The sequence below is a fragment of the Silurus meridionalis genome, chromosome 6 (genome assembly GCF_014805685.1).
Source record: "Silurus meridionalis isolate SWU-2019-XX chromosome 6, ASM1480568v1, whole genome shotgun sequence".
Lineage (NCBI taxonomy): Eukaryota > Metazoa > Chordata > Actinopteri > Siluriformes > Siluridae > Silurus > Silurus meridionalis.
Genome location: NC_060889.1, coordinates 32,994,060 through 33,016,058, shown reverse-complemented (window position 1 = coordinate 33,016,058; position 21,999 = coordinate 32,994,060). Strand labels below are relative to the sequence as shown.

Sequence of the window (21,999 nt, the reverse complement as noted above, 5' to 3'; positions counted from 1 at the left end):
AACAAAAACATTTTGAACTTCTTAAAAAAGACATTGGGTTGAAGGTTACTTTCAAGTAAAATACTCAACGTCTATTTGAGTCCTTCTTGTATTTATGAAAAGAACGCCGAACATAAATTATCCACCGGCAGCAAACCAAAAATGCCGTCCTCTTCTGTGTGCCGTCAACCAAAGTTGAAGAAGTCGCGTGCCGGTGGGTGTCGCACATCAGCGGTTGTGACGCATATGAAGAGCGACAAAAAACTCGTTTTATTTAGATTTTACAAGATCACCAAAATCTTCAAATTTAGAATTACACTTTAAAAACTAACGAACTAAAATAAAATACATTTCAATTAAATACTCATTATTTATTTTCCAAAGCCACAGGGAGCCGCAGAAGAGGGATGAGAGAGCCGCGGGTTGCCGACCCCTGATCTAGAATAAAGACCTCAGCAGCAGGTAAACAGTGACCTCTACTGGCCTGACTGTGACACTACACACTGTTTAATTCGGATACACTTCACTACAGTTACTTTATTACTGCTCATGGTTCGTGTGTGAATCTCATTTCATCATGATGATGGGATTTAAGTTTGGGACAATCTGCTGTTTTTGGAGTTTTCTGAGTATCTCAGGGGTTTCTGATGTTTGATCTGGACTGCATTTAGTTTGGAGCTGGAATTATTGTTTTATGGCTCAGTTCTAATCATGGTCATTATTCCTCCATCAAATACGTACCATAGGATTAGAACAAGAAATAAAATAAATTACAACAACAATAATGTTTTCCTGAATGGAAATAATTTAATTCTCCTCAGCGAGAGTGTGACAGTTCATCATCAACACAAAATAAAACACAAATATGGAGTTAAAATAAAAATAAAAGCACCGAGACAGTCAGCGGAGACGTCACACGTGCAGGAAAAACTATCAACACACAAATCTGTGTTAAAATATAACATTAAACTCCTCCCACTGGGAGAACTGAATCATCTCACACACACACACACACACACACAGGTTGTGATGCAGTGTGTGTGCTGTGATGCTGTCCTGCTTGAGAATGAACTTGAACACCTGTATGTGATGTTTCTAACAGAAATGAGACCTGCAGCAGGATCTGACATGAAGTTCCAGGTGACTACAGGACACACACACTGCACTGTGGGATTGTGGGTAATCAGCTGTGTAGTGTGTAATGATAAAGAAAGGGAATAATATTAGATTAAAAATGACCACATTAGTATAAAATAAATAGGACATGTATTTAGTCCTGGTTTATAATAATTATTAGTGTCCTCGAGTTTTTAATCCTGAGATTATAAACTCCATTAATGTGCAGATAAAAGTCATTACTAATAAAGTGATAATCACAAATATAATAACCGCATGTTTACGGGTTAAACAGATACTGTGGGATATTATATAATAATAAGGTGTGTGTGTGTGTGTGTGTGTGTGTGTGTGTGTGTGTGTGTGTGTGTCAGGTAAAATCAGACACTCTGCTTGGTTGGTGTCTGGACTCAGGACTGGGTGTGTGTGTGTGTGTGTGTGTTTCAGGTAAAATCAGACACTCTGCTTGGTTGGTGTTCAGGACTGGGTGTGTGTGTGTGTGTGTGTGTGTGTGTGTGTGTGTGTGTGTTTCAGGTAAAATCAGACACTCTGCTTGGTTGGTGTCTGGACTCAGGACTGGGTGTGTGTGTGTGTGTGTGTGTGTGTGTTTCAGGTAAAATCAGACACTCTGCTTGGTTGGTGTTCAGGACTGGGGGTGTGTGTGTGTGTGTGTGTGTGTGTGTGTTTCAGGTAAAATCAGACACTCTGCTTGGTTGGTGTTCAGGACTGGGTGTCTGAGGGTCTCATCAGGACTGCACTATATTTAAGAGGACCTTCACCAGCAGTCAGCCGCACATCCACCACGGAGAACAGGGAGAGTTCCTACACACACACACACACACACACACACATATATATAAGATAAGTATACAGAGAGTCTAAAGCTGTAAGCGTCTGATCTTCTGTAGAATATATTAACTGCGGTTCACACCACAGGAACGTTTACACACACGTCCCTGAAGCAGAAACACCACTGACGTGTGTGTAATAAAAGTGTGATGAGTCTCAGTATAAATACGTCTGTTTAAGTGCAGGAGAAACTTCTGGTAGAATATTAGTCTGGAATGTGTTTAAAAAAGATCCTAAACCCTGAACATCCTGTGGGTTTAAACGCGTAATCAGAGAATGTAAAGAGCGTAAGGCGAGCGTAAGGCGAGCGTAAGGCGAGCGTAAGGCGGCGTAAAGGCGGCGTAAGGCGGCGTAAGGCGGCGTAAGGCGGCGTAAGGCGAGCGTAAGGCGAGCGTAAGGCGAGCGTAAGGCGAGCGTAAGGCGAGCGTTTTCTTCTTCAGTGTATCTCTAAAGGGTGATGATGTTCTACCTGTGTAACGGTTTCATCTTCTAGTTCACTGGGACTCCACACCAGGGTCATCTCAGGCCGTTTACCAACTTTACGGAACGTAAACGACTGCAGCCCCTCGATGGCCTGAAACACAGAATAATAAATGTGATGAATAGAAGAATCCTGTAGCTACTGTGGTGTTACTGTGTGTTTGGACGTGGGGGTGTGGTTAAGCACTGGTTTGTGAATGAAGGGTGGAGACGAGGTGATCAGGATTCCACACCTGTGTGCAATCTGTGACTATTGTGTTTCAGATCAGAGAAAAGCACCATGGGAAGGAGAAGGAGCAGCTGATGAGTCCAACTAAACGTGAAGGAAAATAAAGAGCCTTTTTTTGAGCCTACAAACTTCACAATCTTAATCGTCCCACAATCGTCCCACAATCGTCCCACAATCTTCTCACAATCGTCCCACAATCTTCTCACAATCGTCCCACAATCGTCCCACAATCGTCCCACAATCTTCTCACAATCGTCCCACAATCGTCCCACAATCTTCTCACAATCGTCCCACAATCGTCCCACAATCGTCCCACAATCGTCCCACAATCTTCTCACAATCGTCCCACAATCGTCCCACAATCTTCTCACAAATCTTCCCACAATCGTCTCACAATCGTCCCACAATCTTCTCACAATGGGTCCCACAATCTTCTCACAATCGTCCCACAATCTTCTCACAATGGGTCCCACAATCGTCCCACAATCTTCTCACAATCGTCCCACAATCTTCTCACAATCGTCTCACAATCGTCCCACAATCGTCCCACAATCGTCCCACAATCGTCTCACAATCGTCCCACAATCGTCCCACAATCGTCTCACAATCGTCCCACAATCTTCTCACAATCGTCCCACAATCGTCCCACAATCTTCTCACAATCGTCTCACAATCTAAAATGATTTCATTCTTTCTCTAAAACATTTGCTCAGTTTCAGCATTTGATATTTGTTCTATGTTCTGTTGTGAATAAAATATGGGTTTATGACATTTGCAAATCAATTCATTGTGTTTTTTAATTACATTTTACATTGTCCCAATTTTTGTGTTTTTAGAATTGTGAGTGTGTGTGTGTGTGTGTGTGTGTGTGTGTGTGTGTGTGAGAGAAGACGTACATTACAGTAGATCCTTTTCTGAACTCCGTAGTTCAGCACCAACACATCAAAGGATTTATCCAGCATCCCCATCACCATTGCCTTCGAGTCCAGAGGCCCACACTCCTACACACACACACACACACACACACACATATATATAAGATAAGTATACAGAGAGTCTAAAGCTGTAAGCGTCTGATCTTCTGTAGAATATATTAACTGCGGTTCACACCACAGGAACGTTTACACACACGTCCCTGAAGCAGAAACACCACTGACGTGTGTGTAATAAAAGTGTGATGAGTCTCAGTATAAATACGTCTGTTTAAGTGCAGGAGAAACTTCTGGTAGAATATTAGTCTGGAATGTGTTTAAAAAAGATCCTAAACCCTGAACATCCTGTGGGTTTAAAGCGTAATCAGAGAATGTAAAGAGCGTAAAGGCGGCGTAAAGGCGGCGTAAAGGCGGCGTAAAGGCGGCGTAAAGGCGGCGTAAAGGCGGCGTAAAGGCGGCGTAAAGGCGGCGTAAAGGCGGCGTAAGTGTATCTCTAAAGGGTGATGATGTTCTACCTGTGTAACGGTTTCATCTTCTAGTTCACTGGGACTCCACACCAGGGTCATCTCAGGCCGTTTACCAACTTTACGGAACGTAAACGACTGCAGCCCCTCGATGGCCTGAAACACAGAATAATAAATGTGATGAATAGAAGAATCCTGTAGCTACTGTGGTGTTACTGTGTGTTTGGACGTGGGGTGTGGTTAAGCACTGGTTTGTGAATGAAGGGTGGAGACGAGGTGATCAGGATTCCACACCTGTGTGCAATCTGTGACTATTGTGTTTCAGATCAGAGAAAAGCACCATGGGAAGGAGAAGGAGCAGCTGATGAGTCCAACTAAGCGTGAAGGAAAATAAAGAGCCTTTTTGAGCCTACAAACTTCACAATCTTAATCGTCCCACAATGGTCCCACAATCTTCTCACAATGGTCCCACAATGGTCCCACAATGGTCCCACAATGGTCCCACAATGGTCCCACAATGGTCCCACAATGGTCCCACAATCGTCTCACAATCGTCCCACAATCGTCTCACAATCGTCCCACAATCGTCCCACAATCGTCCCACAATCGTCCACAATCTTCTCACAATGGTCCCACAATGGTCCCACAATCTTCTCACAATCTTCTCACAATCTTCTCACAATCTTCTCACAATGGTCCCACAATCTTCTCACAATGGTCCCACAATCTTCTCACAATGGTCCCACAATGGTCCCACAATCTTCTCACAATGGTCCCACAATCTTCTCACAATCGTCTCACAATCTTCTCACAATCGTCTCACAATCGTCTCACAATCGTCCACAATCTTCTCACAATCGTCCCACAATCGTCCCACAATCTTCTCACAATCGTCTCACAATCGTCCCACAATCTTCTTACAATCGTCCCACAATCGTCCCACAATCTACTCACACTGCGGCCATTAAATCTAAAATGATTTCATTCTTTCTCTAAAACATTTGCTCAGTTTCAGCATTTGATATTTGTTCTATGTTCTGTTGTGAATAAAATATGGGTTTATGACATTTGCAAATCAATTCATTGTGTTTTTTAATTACATTTTACATTGTCCCAATTTTTGTGTTTTTAGAATTGTGAGTGTGTGTGTGTGTGTGTGTGTGTGTGTGTGTGTGTGTGAGAGAAGACGTACATTACAGTAGATCCTTTTCTGAACTCCGTAGTTCAGCACCAACACATCAAAGGATTTATCCAGCATCCCCATCACCATTGCCTTCGAGTCCAGAGGCCCACACTCCTACACACACACACACACACACACACACACAGAACCAGCAGCTATGAGGAACAGTTCATATGTATGTGATGGCACTCTACACCTGTGTCTGTGTGTGTGTCTGTGTGTGTCTGTGTGTGTGTGTGTTACCCTGACGAAAACGCTGAAGAACAACTCTGTACTCATCTCCTGAACCCTCTTAGATGCCGTCTTCTTATCATTACAGTGAGACGCCTGATTCTGCACATCGTCCTGGGTGAGACGAACACGAGGACCGCACTCTGTCACACACACACACACACACACACACACACACTGTAAGTAAATCACTGGTGTAGTAAATCACATGATCTGAACAGTAACCAATCAGCAGTCAGATGTGATAGGTGTAGTGTGTGGATTTGTTAGTGTGAGTTTGTTACCTGATGAGAAAAATAAACTGTTACTGGTGTTAATCAGCACTGATACAGAAAACTCATAACACTGGTTTTATACACAGCATTGGAACTGCTTCTACAGCATGATAGTACAGGTGTGTGTGTGTGTGTGTGTGTGTGTGTGTGTGTGTGTGTGAGGTCTCACTGAGTGAAGCAGCCAGCAGGCGGTGGACGATAATATCTGTGTAGCGGCGGATGGGGGAGGTGAAGTGTGTGTAGAGTGGTACATTCAGAGCATAGTGATGGAACAACTTCTCATCCTGCAGAACTCCTGTACAGAAATACAATGCCATCTACACACACACACACACACACACACACACACACACACACTCAGAACATTTCCCAGGGCACATGTGAAGACCATACGTGCCCCACATAGTGACTCTGGTGTGTGGTTTGGGACACGCCCACAGTGACCGGGTGATGTAAAGGAGGTGTGAACACACCTGCATGGGTCTGGCACACAGGTGTGTGAGGACGGCTTTCCTGGCTGCACTGTACTCATCGTCTCCAACTGTCTCCTCCAGACTCCTCTGTAAAAAAAGAAGGATGAAAAGAATAAATAAATGTGCACATGTTCTTCCAGTACAGTTCCTCATCTGCAGGTGAGGTGGAAGTTCAGTCCTTATAAATCCATACCATTAGATTTCCAATCACTGACACCTCTGTGTGTGTTTACACCGGAGACGGCGCGCTGCACAGAGAGCCTTATATATATATTTATTTATTCTTTCTAAATTATTAAATCATATAATTATAGTTATTCATGTATTTGTATTTATGTGTGTAATAAAGTTTAATATTAGTTTTTGTGTATTTTATTCAGTGTCTGTAATAAAAACTATCAGTTGGTTTATCGTTTATCAACGAATACGATCCAATCTAGTGATCCAATCTAGTGATCCAATCTAGTGATCAGCATCGATAAAACATCTGTTTTTAGTTCACCTCATCCATTTCACCAGACTAACTTTCTTCTCAGTTTCGGATCTTCCAAAGGTCAACAGTTAGGTCTGGTTCTGCGTGAGCTTAACCCCTTGCTCAGGTAACGTTTTGATGGTCTCATAGAGTCCACCTGTGCAGATTTATAGGTTCTGAGGGTCCCAGGAGGAAATCCAGCTGATGAACACTTAGTCTCCTCAGACTGGTCTGAAGATAATGTAGTTCTGGTTTTGGAACACGTCTCTGGAGTTTGGAGTGTTACTCCAGCAGAGAATGAGCTTAAACCCCATCAAACATCTCTGGAGAATTTTACATTGAATGTATCTGGCAGAAGCTTTTACAGACTGACTTATCATCATTTACACATTCATTATAGTTAAATAGATCTGTACAGTTCAGGATATCTCCCCCGCGTCTCCCCCGCGTCTCCCCCGCGTCTCCCCCGCATATCTCCCGCATATCTCCCGCATATCTCCCGCATATCTCCCGCATATCTCCCGCATATCTCCCGCATATCTCCCGCATATCTCCAGGGGAACAGGGGCTGAGGTTGAGGGGAATTGGAATAATTTAACAGAGCTCTGGATGACGTATTTAAGCAGAATGTTATGAGATCGAGGGAGGTGGGAGCTCAGTGGTTAAGGCACCGGACCAAGCTGCCACTGCTGGGCCCTTGAGCAAGGCCCCTAACCCTGCCCTGCCCTGCTCAGTTTTAAGTGGCTCTGGATAAGGGCGTCTGCCAGATGCTTTAAATGTAAAATAAATGAGGTAGAGGTAACTGGTGAGGGAGATCATTTGGGAAGTTTCCAAACTTACTAGTAATGAAGAAATGTACAAAGATTATAAGTGAAGATTTTGCCTCTGATGTTCAGATGATCTCCAGCATGTCTGGCATTGATTGTGGTTTTTCACATCCATGTTCCTTTGGGTCTTTTAGAGAAGAATTATTTTGAAGACATTATTGGTAGCAGAAGACCCAGCTGTTATTGTGTTAGCATGCTAGAGGAGTTGAACCTTCAGCACGTGGCCACCACCATGATTATACACCAGTCCAGATGGAATGGTAAACATCTATGCTAGGAAGTTCCATCAACAGTGGTATTAGAGGAAGCTGTAGAATATGGAACACTGAGCGTGAACGTTAGACACTGAGCAGCAAGAAAGGCATGCACTCCACACTACATATTTATTAGGACACTGTAAGATACAATACCCATGTGGATGAGAACATTATCATGGCCTTTAAAGAGCAATACTTTGGGGAATGAAATGTCTAGACTTGCAGACTTACATGCAGCGCTCCAGCCGAGCTCATGTCTATGTTGAGTCCGATGTGATCGCACAGCTCCTGAAGAGCTTCCATCAACCGACTGTGAGGAGGCGCGTGACGTCGCAGGAGAGCCAGCCCGGGGTTCGAGCTGTAAATCTGATGAGCTACCGCCATGTTAGCTAACAACATGAACTCCTCCACCAACCTGTGAGATACACAATCATACACTGCTCAGGTTCTGACACGTGATCATAACCATAAACATAAGCAGATTGTCCACTCACTTGTTGCTGTCTCTGTACTGGTAGACGTAGCAGCCCTGGGGCATCCCTGAGCCAGAGTCCAGAGTAAACGCCAACTTCATCTAAAAATAAAACCTCAGTGAGATCACATCTCACAGACCAGGAACAGAATCCCTGTCCACTAATCTACCTCCATCCCTGTGAAGCTGCTTTGAGACAGCGTCCACTCTAAATACACTCTACAAATAAAACAGACTCGAATCAAATCCTCTCTTTTCTGAGGCTTCAGGCTGCTAAACCCCTGATCAGTTATCTGCCCAAATCCAGAAACCTGCTGAAGATCCAGATTCTTCAATAACCTACATCCTGAACCCTGTGCTGCACTGAACCCTCACACTGAGGAAGCTGGTGCTGTTCTGACCTGTGTGCGTTCCCACGTCTAGGATTTTATCTCTACAGAGACGTTTGATGTGACGTACGTTCGACATACGGCGACACTGCGACGAGACGCTCGAGATGTTTTGAGCAGCGGGTGAGCTTCAAGAGCGGAAGAACATCACTGGGAGATGACGAGAGATCAGGAACACCAACAACAAACTCAACCCCAAAAAAAGGTTTGGTAACTCGTGCTTGATGATCGTCTGTGAACAATCCACAGGATCTCACCCACCCTAATCACCAGATTTGGCTCCTGTGGTCTTCACCCTCTTCCTGAAGATGAAGATCGAGAGCTCGCTGTATTGACACGGTTGTGGAGAACTGGCGTGAATCGCAGAAGGTGCTTTTCGAGAGAAAGACGTACAGGACATGTTTCAGAAGAACACTTGGGGGCGCTGTATTACTGTGTAAGGGGACTGTTTTGAAGGTGATCGAGTAGAAACGTAGATAAATAAAGCACTATCTTGTGAACAGAGCGAATCTCCAAACTTTCTGATACCACCTCATATTCCTCAATTCCACACAGTCACACTGTTGCATTTCTAACTTCTCCATGATCCTGCTCCATTATAATCCAGCAGTCTCCTGGTTTCTGTTCCCTGTACCCTAGAAAGTGCTGCTGTGTCTGTGCTCTCAGATTCTGCTGTATCCTGTACTACTGAAAAGTTCTGTAAAGATCAGAGCGTATTATTCTCATTTCCCAGACTAGTGAACCCTGTAGAATCTCCTGGTCTGCTCGGTCTCCTTATTAACATGAGATTGACTTTGTAGCATTGTTGCTTTACCTGGTCAAGACGTAAAGCTCCGCCCCTGAAGCGCTGTGCACGCAGGTGAGAGGCGATGGCGTGAAGGTGCAGGACGGCCTGGACGATCCTCTCCACCGAGTGTTCAGGAGACACTGGGGGAAGTTCATCAGCTCCAAACTCTTTAAGAGGAGACTCGATCATACTCTGAGCGTGATCATAACTCAGCTTCACACACGAGCAGATCACTGAGCGACCCATCCATTCACTCAGGATCTGCACACACACACACACACACACACACACACACACACACACACACACACAAAACAGAGTGAGGACCAGCACAAAGGAAACATTCATTCTGAATGTATGTTTGCACTACACTATATGAAATATTTACTGTGTGTGTGTGTGTGTGTGTGTGTGTGTGTGTGTGTACCTTCCCCTCCGGTGATAAGGTCCAGATGACGGAGAATGTTAAACGATCAGTTTGAGGATTTAAACTGCACAACTCTTCACACAGGAGACGTGGCAACATCGGGATCACCTACACACACACGTTTACACATATATACAAACATATATTTACACACACACACACACACACACACACACACACACACACACACACACACACACACGTTTTCATATATACAAACATATATTTACACACACACACACACACACACACACACACACACACACACACACACACACACACGTTTACATATATACAAACATATATTTACACACACACACACATATACAAACATATATTTACACACACACACATATATATACAAACATATTTACACACACACACACACACACACGTTTATATATATATATAAATATATATTTACACACACACACACACACACACGTTTACATATATATATAAACATATATTTACACACACACACACACACACACACACACACACACACACACACACGTTTATATATACAAACATATTTACACACACACGTTTACATATATACAAACATATTTACACACACACACACACACACACACGTTTATACATATATACAAATATATTTACACACACACACACACGTTTACACATATACAAACATATATTTACACACACACACACACACACACGTTTATATATATACAAACATATATTTACACACACACACACACACACACATATATATATATACAAACATATATTTACACACACACACACAGTTTACATATATACAAACATTTACACACACACACACACACACACACACACACACACACACACACACACACACACACACACACACACACACACACTACATATATATATACAAACATATTTACACACACACACGTTTACACATATATACAAACATATATTTACACACACACACACACACACACACACACACACACACACACACACACACACACACACACACACACACACACACACACGTTTACATATATATACAAACATATATTTACACACACACACACACACACACACACACACATACACACACACACACGTACACACACACACACACACACACACACACACAGTGTTACTACCTTCTGGATGAGGTAGACACTTGTGGATCTCCTGCTGGCTGTGAAATCCAGAGCATTTCCCTCCTCCACAAAATAACTCACGTCTGCTATGTGCACGCCCATCTCGAAGTTTCCTGCATAATGTTTAACATGAATATTTAATAGCATTCATTAGCATAATCTCATCACTACTACATTCATGTGGGTGAGATAATATATATATAAACTGACCATCAGGAAGCTGCTTACAGGACAGAGCATCATCCAGGTCTCGAGCTGTAGCTGGATCAATCGTAAATATGCACTCTTTCCTACAATCATTTTACAAACATGAGACAGGTCCTGAAATACTACACGATATGATGAGAATGTGCCTTGGCGTGATGGAGGTGATGATACCTGAGGTCTCGCCTCCTTCTCAGCTCATCAGGTGGGATGGTCCAGGGTCGACCCTGTGGGAGACACGCCAACACTTCATCTGTGAACTCGGAATAATCCACATCGTACTCCATCAGCATGGCCTCCGTCTCCGGCTCGATGACTCCAGCCTGACCTAACGACTTCATCAACTGCCTGCAGCCAGAAGAAGGGAAATTACTACAGCAGGTCGAGTAGAGCAGGAACTCAAACTAATAAAGAACCATTATTATACTGTAGAGAAAATTAATAAGATACAGAAATGAAATGTGGAATATATTTTAATCATCAGGAGCATGTTGTCTTTAAGAAACTCGGGTTTGTGTGAGCAGGAGGTGGAAACAGACCTCCAAAGTCCAAGAAAGAACAATCCCTGGATCACAAATGTACATTTAGCAGGTGCTCGTGTCCAGAGTCTGCACTGGTACAGTAGATTACACACTTTATATAAATCGCAACTCTGAGGATTATTGTTTCTAAACAAAGCAAACCTGGAAAGTGTTGGTGTAAGTGTTTTAGGCAGAGGTGGGTCTTCACCCATAATGAGAAGACAGCCAGTGACTCCACTGTTCAGACATCTGGGGGAAGTTCATTATATCTAGTTGAAGGTGTTTATTACAGAGCATGTTTTCTCCACTCTAGTCGTGTGTGTTATCTGTAAACAGGATACTAAACCACAGTCAAAACTGGACCAGTCTCTGGTATGGGGTCCTGAAAGTAACATGTGTGTTATCTGCAGATGATCTTGTTTAGCATGCTGTCTGCCCAGCAGTTTCCTCCACCCTGTGTATGGTACCATGTGAGTCAACGTGTTTGCTGCTTTCAATTCTTTCTGATTGCTGCATAAGATAAAGATGAAGTGGAAGAAATCAGATCTTGACATGGGTCTGGTCACTTTTCATGCTCTTTGTCCAAATTCTCTTGCTCCATCCTCGCTGACTTTTGAAGACCGCTAACAATTGTGGAAGTTTTTTGATGATCTACCAGAGCTTCACCCTAACTTCCACACTCAAGATTCCCCTTTTCCACAATTTTCAAATCATTCAATAAAAGAGATTCTCCAACTCATCATTACCACTGACCACAATGGATCTTCCACAATCTTGCAGGCCATCTCACAAGACATCCTTCATCACCATTATCATGAGTGGCTCAATATCATCTGGTCAGGTACCTACTACATTCAAAGGAGAAAGGCTTTCCATTCTGGATCCCTCAGCATTCAGCAGCTATCGAAACTAATCTTCTCCGTCCAAAGTCCTTGAACACACGTCTATAACCAACATATTTACACACACACACACACACACATATATATATATATATATATAAACATATATTTACACACACACACACACACACACACACATATATATACAAACATATATTTACACACACACACACACACACACATATATATATAAATATATATTTACACACACACACATATATACATATATACAAACATATATTTACACACACACACACACACACACACACACACACACACACACACACACACACACATATATATAAACATATATTTACACACACACACACACACACACACACAAACATATTTACACACACACACACACACACACACACACACACACGTTTACACATATATACAAACATATATTTACACACACACACACACACACACACACACACACACACATATATACATATATACAAACATATTTACACACACACACACACACACACACGTTTACATATATACAAACATATTTACACACACACACACACACACACACACGTTTACATATATACAAACATATATTTACACACACACACACATACACACACACACATATATACAAACATTTACACACACACACACACACACACGTTTACATATATATACAAACATATATTTACACACACACACACACGTTTACACATATATACAAACATATATTTACACACACACACACACACACACACACACACACACACACACACACACGTTTACATATATATAAACATATATTTACACACACACACACACACGTTTACATATATACAAACATTTACACACACACACACACACACACACACACACACACACACACACACACACACACACACACATATACAAACATATATTTACACACACACACGTTTACACATATATACAAACATTTACACACACACACGTTTACACATATATACAAACATATATTTACACACACACACACACACACACACACACACACACACACACACACACACACACACACACACACACACACACACACGTTTATATATATACAAACATATATTTACACACACACACACACACACACATACACACACACACACACGTACACACACACACACACACACACACGTACACACACACACACACACACACACAGTGTTACTACCTTCTGGATGAGGTAGACACTTGTGGATCTCCTGCTGGCTGTGAAATCCAGAGCATTTCCTCCTCCACAAAATAACTCACGTCTGCTATGTGCACGCCCACCTCGAAGTTTCCTGCATAATGTTTAACATGAATATTTAATAGCATTCATTAGCATAATCTCATCACTACTACATTCATGTGGGTGAGATAATATATATATAAACTGACCATCAGGAAGCTGCTTACAGGACAGAGCATCATCCAGGTCTCGAGCTGTAGCTGGATCAATCGTAAATATGCACTCTTTCCTACAATCATTTTACAAACATGAGACAGGTCCTGAAATACTACGATATGATGAGAATGTGCCTTGGCGTGATGGAGGTGATGATACCTGAGGTCTCGCCTCCTTCTCAGCTCATCAGGTGGGATGGTCCAGGGTCGACCCTGTGGGAGACACGCCAACACTTCATCTGTGAACTCGGAATAATCCACATCGTACTCCATCAGCATGGCCTCCGTCTCCGGCTCGATGACTCCAGCCTGACCTAACGACTTCATCAACTGCCTGCAGCCAGAAGAAGGGAAATTACTACAGCAGGTCGAGTAGAGCAGGAACTCAAACTAATAAAGAACCATTATTATACTGTAGAAAATTAATAAGATACAGAAATGAAATGTGGAATATATTTTAATCATCAGGAGCATGTTGTCTTTAAGAAACTCGGGTTTGTGTGAGCAGGAGGTGGAAACAGACCTCCAAAGTCCAAGAAAGAACAATCCCTGGATCACAAATGTACATTTAGCAGCTGCTCGTGTCCAGAGTCTGCACTGGTACAGTAGATTACACACTTTATATAAATCACAACTCTGAGGATTATTGTTTCTAAACAAAGCAAACCTGGAAAGTGTTGGTGTAAGTGTTTTAGGCAGAGGTGGGTCTTCACCCATAATGAGAAGACAGCCAGTGACTCCACTGTTCAGACATCTGGGGGAAGTTCATTATATCTAGTTGAAGGTGTTTATTACAGAGCATGTTTTCTCCACTCTAGTCGTGTGTGTTATCTATAAACAGGATACTAAACCACAGTCAAAACTGGACCAGTCTCTGGTATGGGGTCCTGAAAGTAACATGTGTGTTATCTGCAGATGATCTTGTTTAGCATGCTGTCTGCCCAGCAGTTTCCTCCACCCTGTGTATGGTACCATGTGAGTCAACGTGTTTGCTGCTTTCAATTCTTTCTGATTGCTGCATAAGATAAAGATGAAGTGGAAGAAATCAGATCTTGACATGGGTCTGGTCACTTTTCATGCTCTTTGTCCAAATTCTCTTGCTCCATCCTCGCTGACTTTTGAAGACCGCTAACAATTGTGGAAGTTTTTTGATGATCTACCAGAGCTTCACCCTAACTTCCACACTCAAGATTCCCCTTTTCCACAATTTTCAAATCATTCAATAAAAGAGATTCTCCAACTCATCATTACCACTGATCACAATGGATCTTCCACAATCTTGCAGGCCATCTCACAAGACATCCTTCATCACCATTATCATGAGTGGCTCAATATCATCTGGTCAGGTACCTACTACATTCAAAGGAGAAAGGCTTTCCATTCTGGATCCCTCAGCATTCAGCAGCTATCGAAACTAATCTTCTCCGTCCAAAGTCCTTGAACACACCGTCTATAACCAACAGCCTCTCAGTCTCTCATGGACCAACCTCCAAGACTCTAATCCATCTGGTGCACAAGAAGCACATTCCAGAGTCTTTTTGGCCGTCACTGTGAAGAGACATGTTGCTAGATCTTCCAAGTCAAGCACAAGTTGTTTTTGGCTTTTTCTCAGGAGGTATTTATGGAACAGCATGGTAATGGGTTTGCTTCCTACCTGGGGACAGGAAGGAGATCCACATCTGCTTCCTGCAGACAACTGCAACTTGCAAGCCTGTGGGCAGCATTCAAACTCTGCAAATGATCCAGAATGCAGCTGCAAAACCTCTTTGCAACCTTCACAAGTAATCCATGGCTTCCTGGAGCTTCTGCATCTGACTGACAAATTGACAGATTGTCCACGAGAGAGGTTCTGATCCCTGACCAGCACCAACCTACATCACAGTCCACACTGCACCTGTGCTCTCCTCCAATCCTCAACCACTGCTCAACTGATCCAAACAAATCTTAAAAAGGGAGGTGCTGATGGTGATGGACTTCTAACCAGAAGGTTGTTAGAATCCCAGCACCACCACGCTGGGTCACTGCTGGATCCATGAGCAGGGCCATTAAACTGCTCAGAACTCAGGATAAAAACCTCTACCTCTCAAACTCCAGAAATGTAAAGGTACAAGAGAGAACTGCATGAAGAACCTTGTCTGTTCCGCTTGATGTCCAAACAGCCGAGTGTCTTCAAACAGTGACTGCAGACCTACATGAAAATGACTTTTACTCTAAAACACTCCTGGATCTAACAAACACCAGAGCAATTACTACGTGTGTGTGTGTGTGTGTGTGTGTGTGTGTGTGTGTGTGTACCCTTGGGCAAAGAGGCTGTCAGGTGGCCAGTGTGTGATCCTGCAAATGAAGAGTGTGTTGGAATAGTCAGCAGGACGTGAGGTGAAATCTGCAGGACAGCCAGAGAGTGGGACGTTCACTCGAGGGACTCGGTGGTCCGAGGGGGAGAACAGAGCAAAGGGTTTATCAGGAATGAGTTTAATAAACCCTGACACTGCCCTCGAGTGTTTCTGCTCCACGATATACACCACCTGATCAATAATCAAATATAAACACAACCGGATCAATACAACACACACACACACACACACACACACACACGACACTTTCCTGCTACACACCCCTCATCACTGCTCCCTCTGCAGGCACCAGTTACATATTTACATTTTATTTCTGTTCTATAAACTCATCTCTACTGCTGGAATGAAGTTCAACCTCAGGGTGATGTACCTTGGCGGTGCGCTGAACGTTTCTGTCTGAGCCACTGTGTGTATCTCCTGTGGGAGGAACTGAGAGGAATAAAAACAGAAAAACACTCACATGATGAGCACCCTGAAGATCTTATCATCATCATCTACTGTAACTGAATGAGACAGAGGTATGGACAGAAACAATAACAATATTTAACACCATATTTGGTATTTTAGTGGAGCTAAACCAATGCTCCTCAACCTTTGTGTGTTTACATCACTGACAGAGTAAAACAAGACTAACAGCAGTCATTAAACCATAAAGTGATGCTAGTTAATCATCTGAACTTCAGCACGTCTGATACCGTTTCCTCATGAGGGACACTTTTCTGAAACCTTTGCTCAGATGATTCAGACTGCGGATGTGCTCATCAACACATTTGCAGCTCTTTCGTTCTCTCCCTTTAAGAAAATGAACAGTCGTATATTTCCAGTAAGACCAGCACATCTCCTGGTTAGGGAACTGAGAAACCGATGCCTCTATTACAAGGAGGAATTGTGGGACCTCCCATGGGAACAGGGACCAGCGTCTCCCCATGGGGAAGGGGAACAGAATACCAGAGCAAACACGTGCAGAAAGGGACCAGGAGACTGGTGCATGCCCATGGGACCAGGGGACTTGTGCCTGACACGGGAGAGGACTAGGGGACGTGTGCCTGCCATGTGAAAGGAATCAGGGTACCTGCACCTGTCACAAGAGGGGACTAGGGGCCTTTCACCCACCAATGGGAGGGTGACAAGGGGACCTGTGCCTGCCATGGGAAAGGAACTAGGGTACCAGCGCCTGCCAATGGGGAAGGGGACTAGGGTACCAGGACATGCTCATGTGTTATTATTGTAGCAAAAGTATATTCCTACAGTTGAACAGTTCTAAACTTATGGGAAGAAATGGTATCCCTTGTGAGGAGAGGTACAGTTCTTTTGGTTCTGAAATATTTCACGTGAATGTCTCCTGTTCTAGTAAAAAATTCCCCACACTGTAATAAACAGACATTAGAGAAAGTAAAAGATTCCTCACGTTCCATAAACACACACACACACACACACACACACACACACACACACACACACACACACACACACACACCTTTATCCTGCAGAGCGGCTGCCTCCATTTTCTTACTGAGCTCTTCATCCTCCTCCTCCTCCTCCTCCCCATACTGAGCCTCCACAATAACATCTGGGCCGGACTCGCTCGGTCTCTCTTTCTCAACACTTTCCTCGTTCCACACCTGCAACACAACCCAACACACATCAGCTCTGTTACACAATAAACCACTCGTTTTCCTCCATGTTCCTCCACTGTAGCCTGTCTGCTAACACGCTCCACACGGTAGACACGTGCGTACATGTAGGTTCCTCACCTTCCACTGTTCTGGAGGGAGGAGCTTCACCACCACCACGTCTCCGTTCAGAGCTCGATTCCGTACCACCATCCCGTCCAGGAAGATGTCCACCGACCCGTCCTGGACCAGAACACCAAAAAACATCAACAAAACCACCATGATGTCATGGCAACCAGGGAACTACTATCTAAAGCCGTACTCACAGGAGAGGGAACGAAGGCTTCGTGATATCTCTTCGGGTTTATCCTCAACGTGCCCTGAAAATCATCAACAATTAAATTATATTCTAATAATAATAATAATAATAATAATAATAATAATAAGATCTAATTAAACACCATACACAGACATGGCAGTAAATAAATAAATAATCTACTGTTGTGTCCTTGAAAAGAACACACTGATCAAATGCACGTGTGTGTGTGTGTGTGTGTGTGTGTGTGTGTGTGTGTGTGTGTGTGTACCTGCAGGAGTTCTCCTCTCTTCAGTCCATCAGACACATCTTTAATGGACATGTAGTCTTCATACAGACGTCTCTTCCTCCCTCTGTTCCTCCGACTGTTGTCTCTGTCCATTCTGCCAGTCTGTCCTGCTGGACTCGCACTCATGCTCACAGCTACACACACACACACACACACACACACACACACACACACACACACACTTCACTTCACTTTAGCACTTGAATCCTGAATGAAGTATCTGATGCTCCAGCTGTTAATGTACTTGATGAAAACTGGAGCAAACCATTCCTGATCAGAAAGGGGATCAATTCGTCTCTGAAACCAGACCATACCATTTCTGAACTTATTCATCCCTGATGATTTTGAAGATGAAATCACGCTCTCAGTACCTGGAGTGTTAGTAGTGCTCAGAGGAGTGTTTGGTTTCTCCACAGCTCCTGACCCACAGGATTTCACCAGTTTATCTTCTGTGTTCTCTCTGGATTTCTTCTGCTTTCTCTTCCTCCTCTTCTGCTTCTCTTCTCCTCGATCATCAGAAGTCTGGTTTGAATCTGGGTGTGTTTGATGTTCAGAAGTTCCTGTCTCCATTCCTCCAGGAGCTTGTTTGGTCTTGTGGTGTTTATGGCGTCTACGATGAGTCCTCTCGGTGTGGTGATTTTCCGCTGGGGTGCTCTGGTCTCCGCTCCTGGGCTTCACGTCAGGTTCGGACTGGTTCTCGTGTCCCGTGTCCGACCCGGACGGACCGTTCTGAGGAGTTCTCTGGGTTCTAGCAGCTTTAGTTTTCTGTTTTTTCCCTCGTTTCTTATCTGCAGCGTCACTCGGTTTAGATGCGGACTCCCTCTTCATCGTCTCATCCATAATCGTGATAAAAAGACACGGCGTGTTCACGTGTCAGGTTTAGATGATGATGATGATAGAACTGTGATTACAGAACAGGACATTCAGAAACATGACTGCAGGACGCTGCATTCACAAATTAACCCAGAACAATAAAACCTGTGCAGTTCCACCTTATTCATGACCTTTTTATCAACATGGCACCTTTATAGATATATATATATATAAACCCCGCCCCCTTCAGTCTCTCCATTATACTGAATTAAATCCAGCAGGAACGTGTGTGGACCCAACATCGAACCAAAACCAGCACTTTATACATGATCATTAAACTCCACGTCCTGAATCTTCTACATACATCAACACATAATTTTTATATTTTTATTCTAGTAAAATTGGCTTACAAATTAAATGATATACATATATATATATAAAAATATTCTAATACTAAAAGTGTGTGTGAGCTAAACTAGCGGTATTTATGTATTTAGTATTAGATGTGAGTATTGTGCACAGCTGGAGTGTAGGATTGTAAATGTGCGCTATAACTTCAGGCCTGACTCTGAATAAACGCAGATAAATGTAGAAATATTATGATTCATTTCTTTTGAATCGGAATAAACGTGTGACATGCCCAGTTCAGGTAGCAGTGATGCTAGCCCTGAGTGTGCTAAGTGCTGCTGTCCCGGTCTCTGTCCCTGTCTCTGTCCCTGTCCCGTCCCTGTGCAGATTAAATCTCCGGAACACTGAACGCTGGATCTTCTCCACCTGTGACGATTTCTTCACACTCACCAGCTGAAGTCCAAATCTCAAGCTTCTATTCACACCAAACTGTGCCGAACACAAACACACGTTCACTTCCGGGTTTTAAGGTCAACCTGCACCGATTCATTCTGGGAGTTGAAGTGACGAGGCGCCACTGGAGGCTTGGTTTCTATGGAAACGGTTACCCAATTCTGAGCAGAGGGGTGGAGCTTACACTTCATTTCGATTCTTAAAATATGGAAGAAACCATTCCGAAACACGAAGGGGATCTCATAATCAATTTAAATATCCATCTTTATAAAACCAGACCCTACCATTTCTGAACAAAAGGGGGAACATCACTTTTAATAAAAAGGAGAATTTCTTTTTTAATAATAATAAATATAATAATAAATCAATTATAAACTAAAAGTAATAAATTTTTATCTGCTTGGAAAGCAGTTACCAATTCTATCACCTGTCGTCCCAAAAAGCTTTATGATTTAGGAAGAAACATCCATCCTGTCTCCTGAGTAGGAGCCTCCAGCCTTTCCACTGGACCATGGGTGCTGTAATGTAGGAACAAGGAAAATTCTATTTTCTGAGGAGGTACACATGGTGCTGGACCAGTCATACTGCAGAACCAAGGACATGTGATTTATGACCTATGACACCTTCTGGTTCCTGAGGGGGTTCACATGGTGCTGGACCAGTTATACTGCAGAACCAAGTCTATATGATTTCTGACATACGATACATCCTGGTTCCTGAGAAGGTTCACATGGTGCTGAGCAAGACCCTCAAACCCAAAACTGCTCAGTTGTTTGGATGAGATAACTGTAGGTCGCTCTGGAAAAGGGCATCTACCAATTTCCTTAAATGTACATGACCTAAGGTCCATTCTGTATCCTGAGGAGGTACCAGTGGTGCTGGATGTGCGTGACCAAATTTGCCACAGAACCAAGGGCACTTTGGTCTATGCGATAGGAAGATCCTGCCCCCTGGGGGTATGTAGGGTGCAGGCTGAGCTGGATCAACCAACCTGCAGAACTAGTGCATGGTGTGGTTCCCGAACCAGGAAGTGATGCTACACGTCAGAACGCTCTCAATGGTGCAAGTGTGAAAAAGTCTTTAGCACCTGAGAGGGTAGTTTAAAGTCCCTTAAGTGTCTCAGATGGTACTGATACTGCCAGGCTTCTTCACCAGGGTGTTGGTGTGACAGGACCGAGACAGGTCCTGTGTGATGTAAACACCTAGGTCCCGGAAAATGTCCACTCTCTCCACTGGGGTCCCGTTGATGTTTAGCAGTTGGTACGACCGCCCCTGCTTCGTGCTGAAATCCACTATCAACTCCTTAGGCTTGCTGACATTTAGTAGAAGGTTGTTCTCCTGGCACCATATCTCCAGGTTTTTAACCTCCTAGGGGTAAGGCGTCACTTCGTTGTTGAAGATCAGGCCCACCACATCAGTGTCGTCAGCAAACTTGAAGATGGTGGTGAAGTTGGAAGTGGCCACACAGTCATATGTGTACAGTGAGTACAGCAGGGGGTTTAGAACACAACCCTGGGGAGCTCCAGTGCTGAGGGTGAGGATGAATGAGGTGTGTTTTCGAACCCGTACGGCTTGTGAACTGTCTGTCAGGAAGTTAGAGATCCATTGGCACAGCGGCAGGGAATTATTGTGTTAAATGCTAAACTGTAGTCCACAAACAAAATTTTTGCATAATTCCCTTTTCTGTAGTCCAGGTGGCTCATCATAGTGTGGAGAAGATGAGCAATGCCCTCCTCAGTAGAACGGTTCTGGTGGTACGTGAACTGTAGAGGATCTAGTGTGTCTGGTAGTGATGCAATGATGAAGTCTCTGACCAGTCTCT

At 43.4% G+C, this 21,999-nt stretch overlaps 1 protein-coding gene across 1 annotated transcript; it reads right to left on the bottom strand.

Moving 5' to 3' along the window:
• Positions 1 to 761: 761 nt before the first annotated feature.
• On the bottom strand, positions 762 to 20,331 carry dis3l2 (DIS3 like 3'-5' exoribonuclease 2). The gene is made up of 21 exons (XM_046851333.1): positions 20,175 to 20,331; positions 18,935 to 19,464; positions 18,546 to 18,697; positions 18,285 to 18,338; positions 18,100 to 18,201; positions 17,823 to 17,967; positions 16,716 to 16,774; positions 16,287 to 16,516; positions 14,152 to 14,325; positions 13,986 to 14,065; positions 10,970 to 11,082; positions 9,843 to 9,950; positions 9,443 to 9,676; positions 8,262 to 8,341; positions 7,999 to 8,182; positions 6,212 to 6,298; positions 5,908 to 6,055; positions 5,476 to 5,606; positions 5,242 to 5,346; positions 4,101 to 4,205; positions 762 to 1,917 (listed from the first exon to the last, which is right to left on the bottom strand). Exons 2-21 carry the CDS (start codon positions 19,401 to 19,403, stop codon positions 1,816 to 1,818), a joined length of 2,862 nt encoding a protein of 953 aa, XP_046707289.1. The 5' UTR covers positions 19,404 to 19,464; positions 20,175 to 20,331; the 3' UTR covers positions 762 to 1,815.
• Between the last annotated feature and the right edge of the window lie 1,668 nt (positions 20,332 to 21,999).

Bases quoted from the DNA above. Each gene is read 5' to 3' on its own strand.
- dis3l2 (XM_046851333.1), bottom strand. From the start codon at position 19,403: ATGGATGAGACGATGAAGAGGGAGTCCGCATCTAAACCGAGTGACGCT. The intron at 9,951-10,969 runs GTAGTAACACTG...GTGTGTGTGTAG, and splicing joins GTGTCTACCTCATCCAGAAG to GTGATCCCGATGTTGCCACG. The intron at 5,607-5,907 runs GTGAGACCTCAC...TGTGTGTGACAG, and splicing joins CCTGCTGGCTGCTTCACTCA to AGTGCGGTCCTCGTGTTCGT.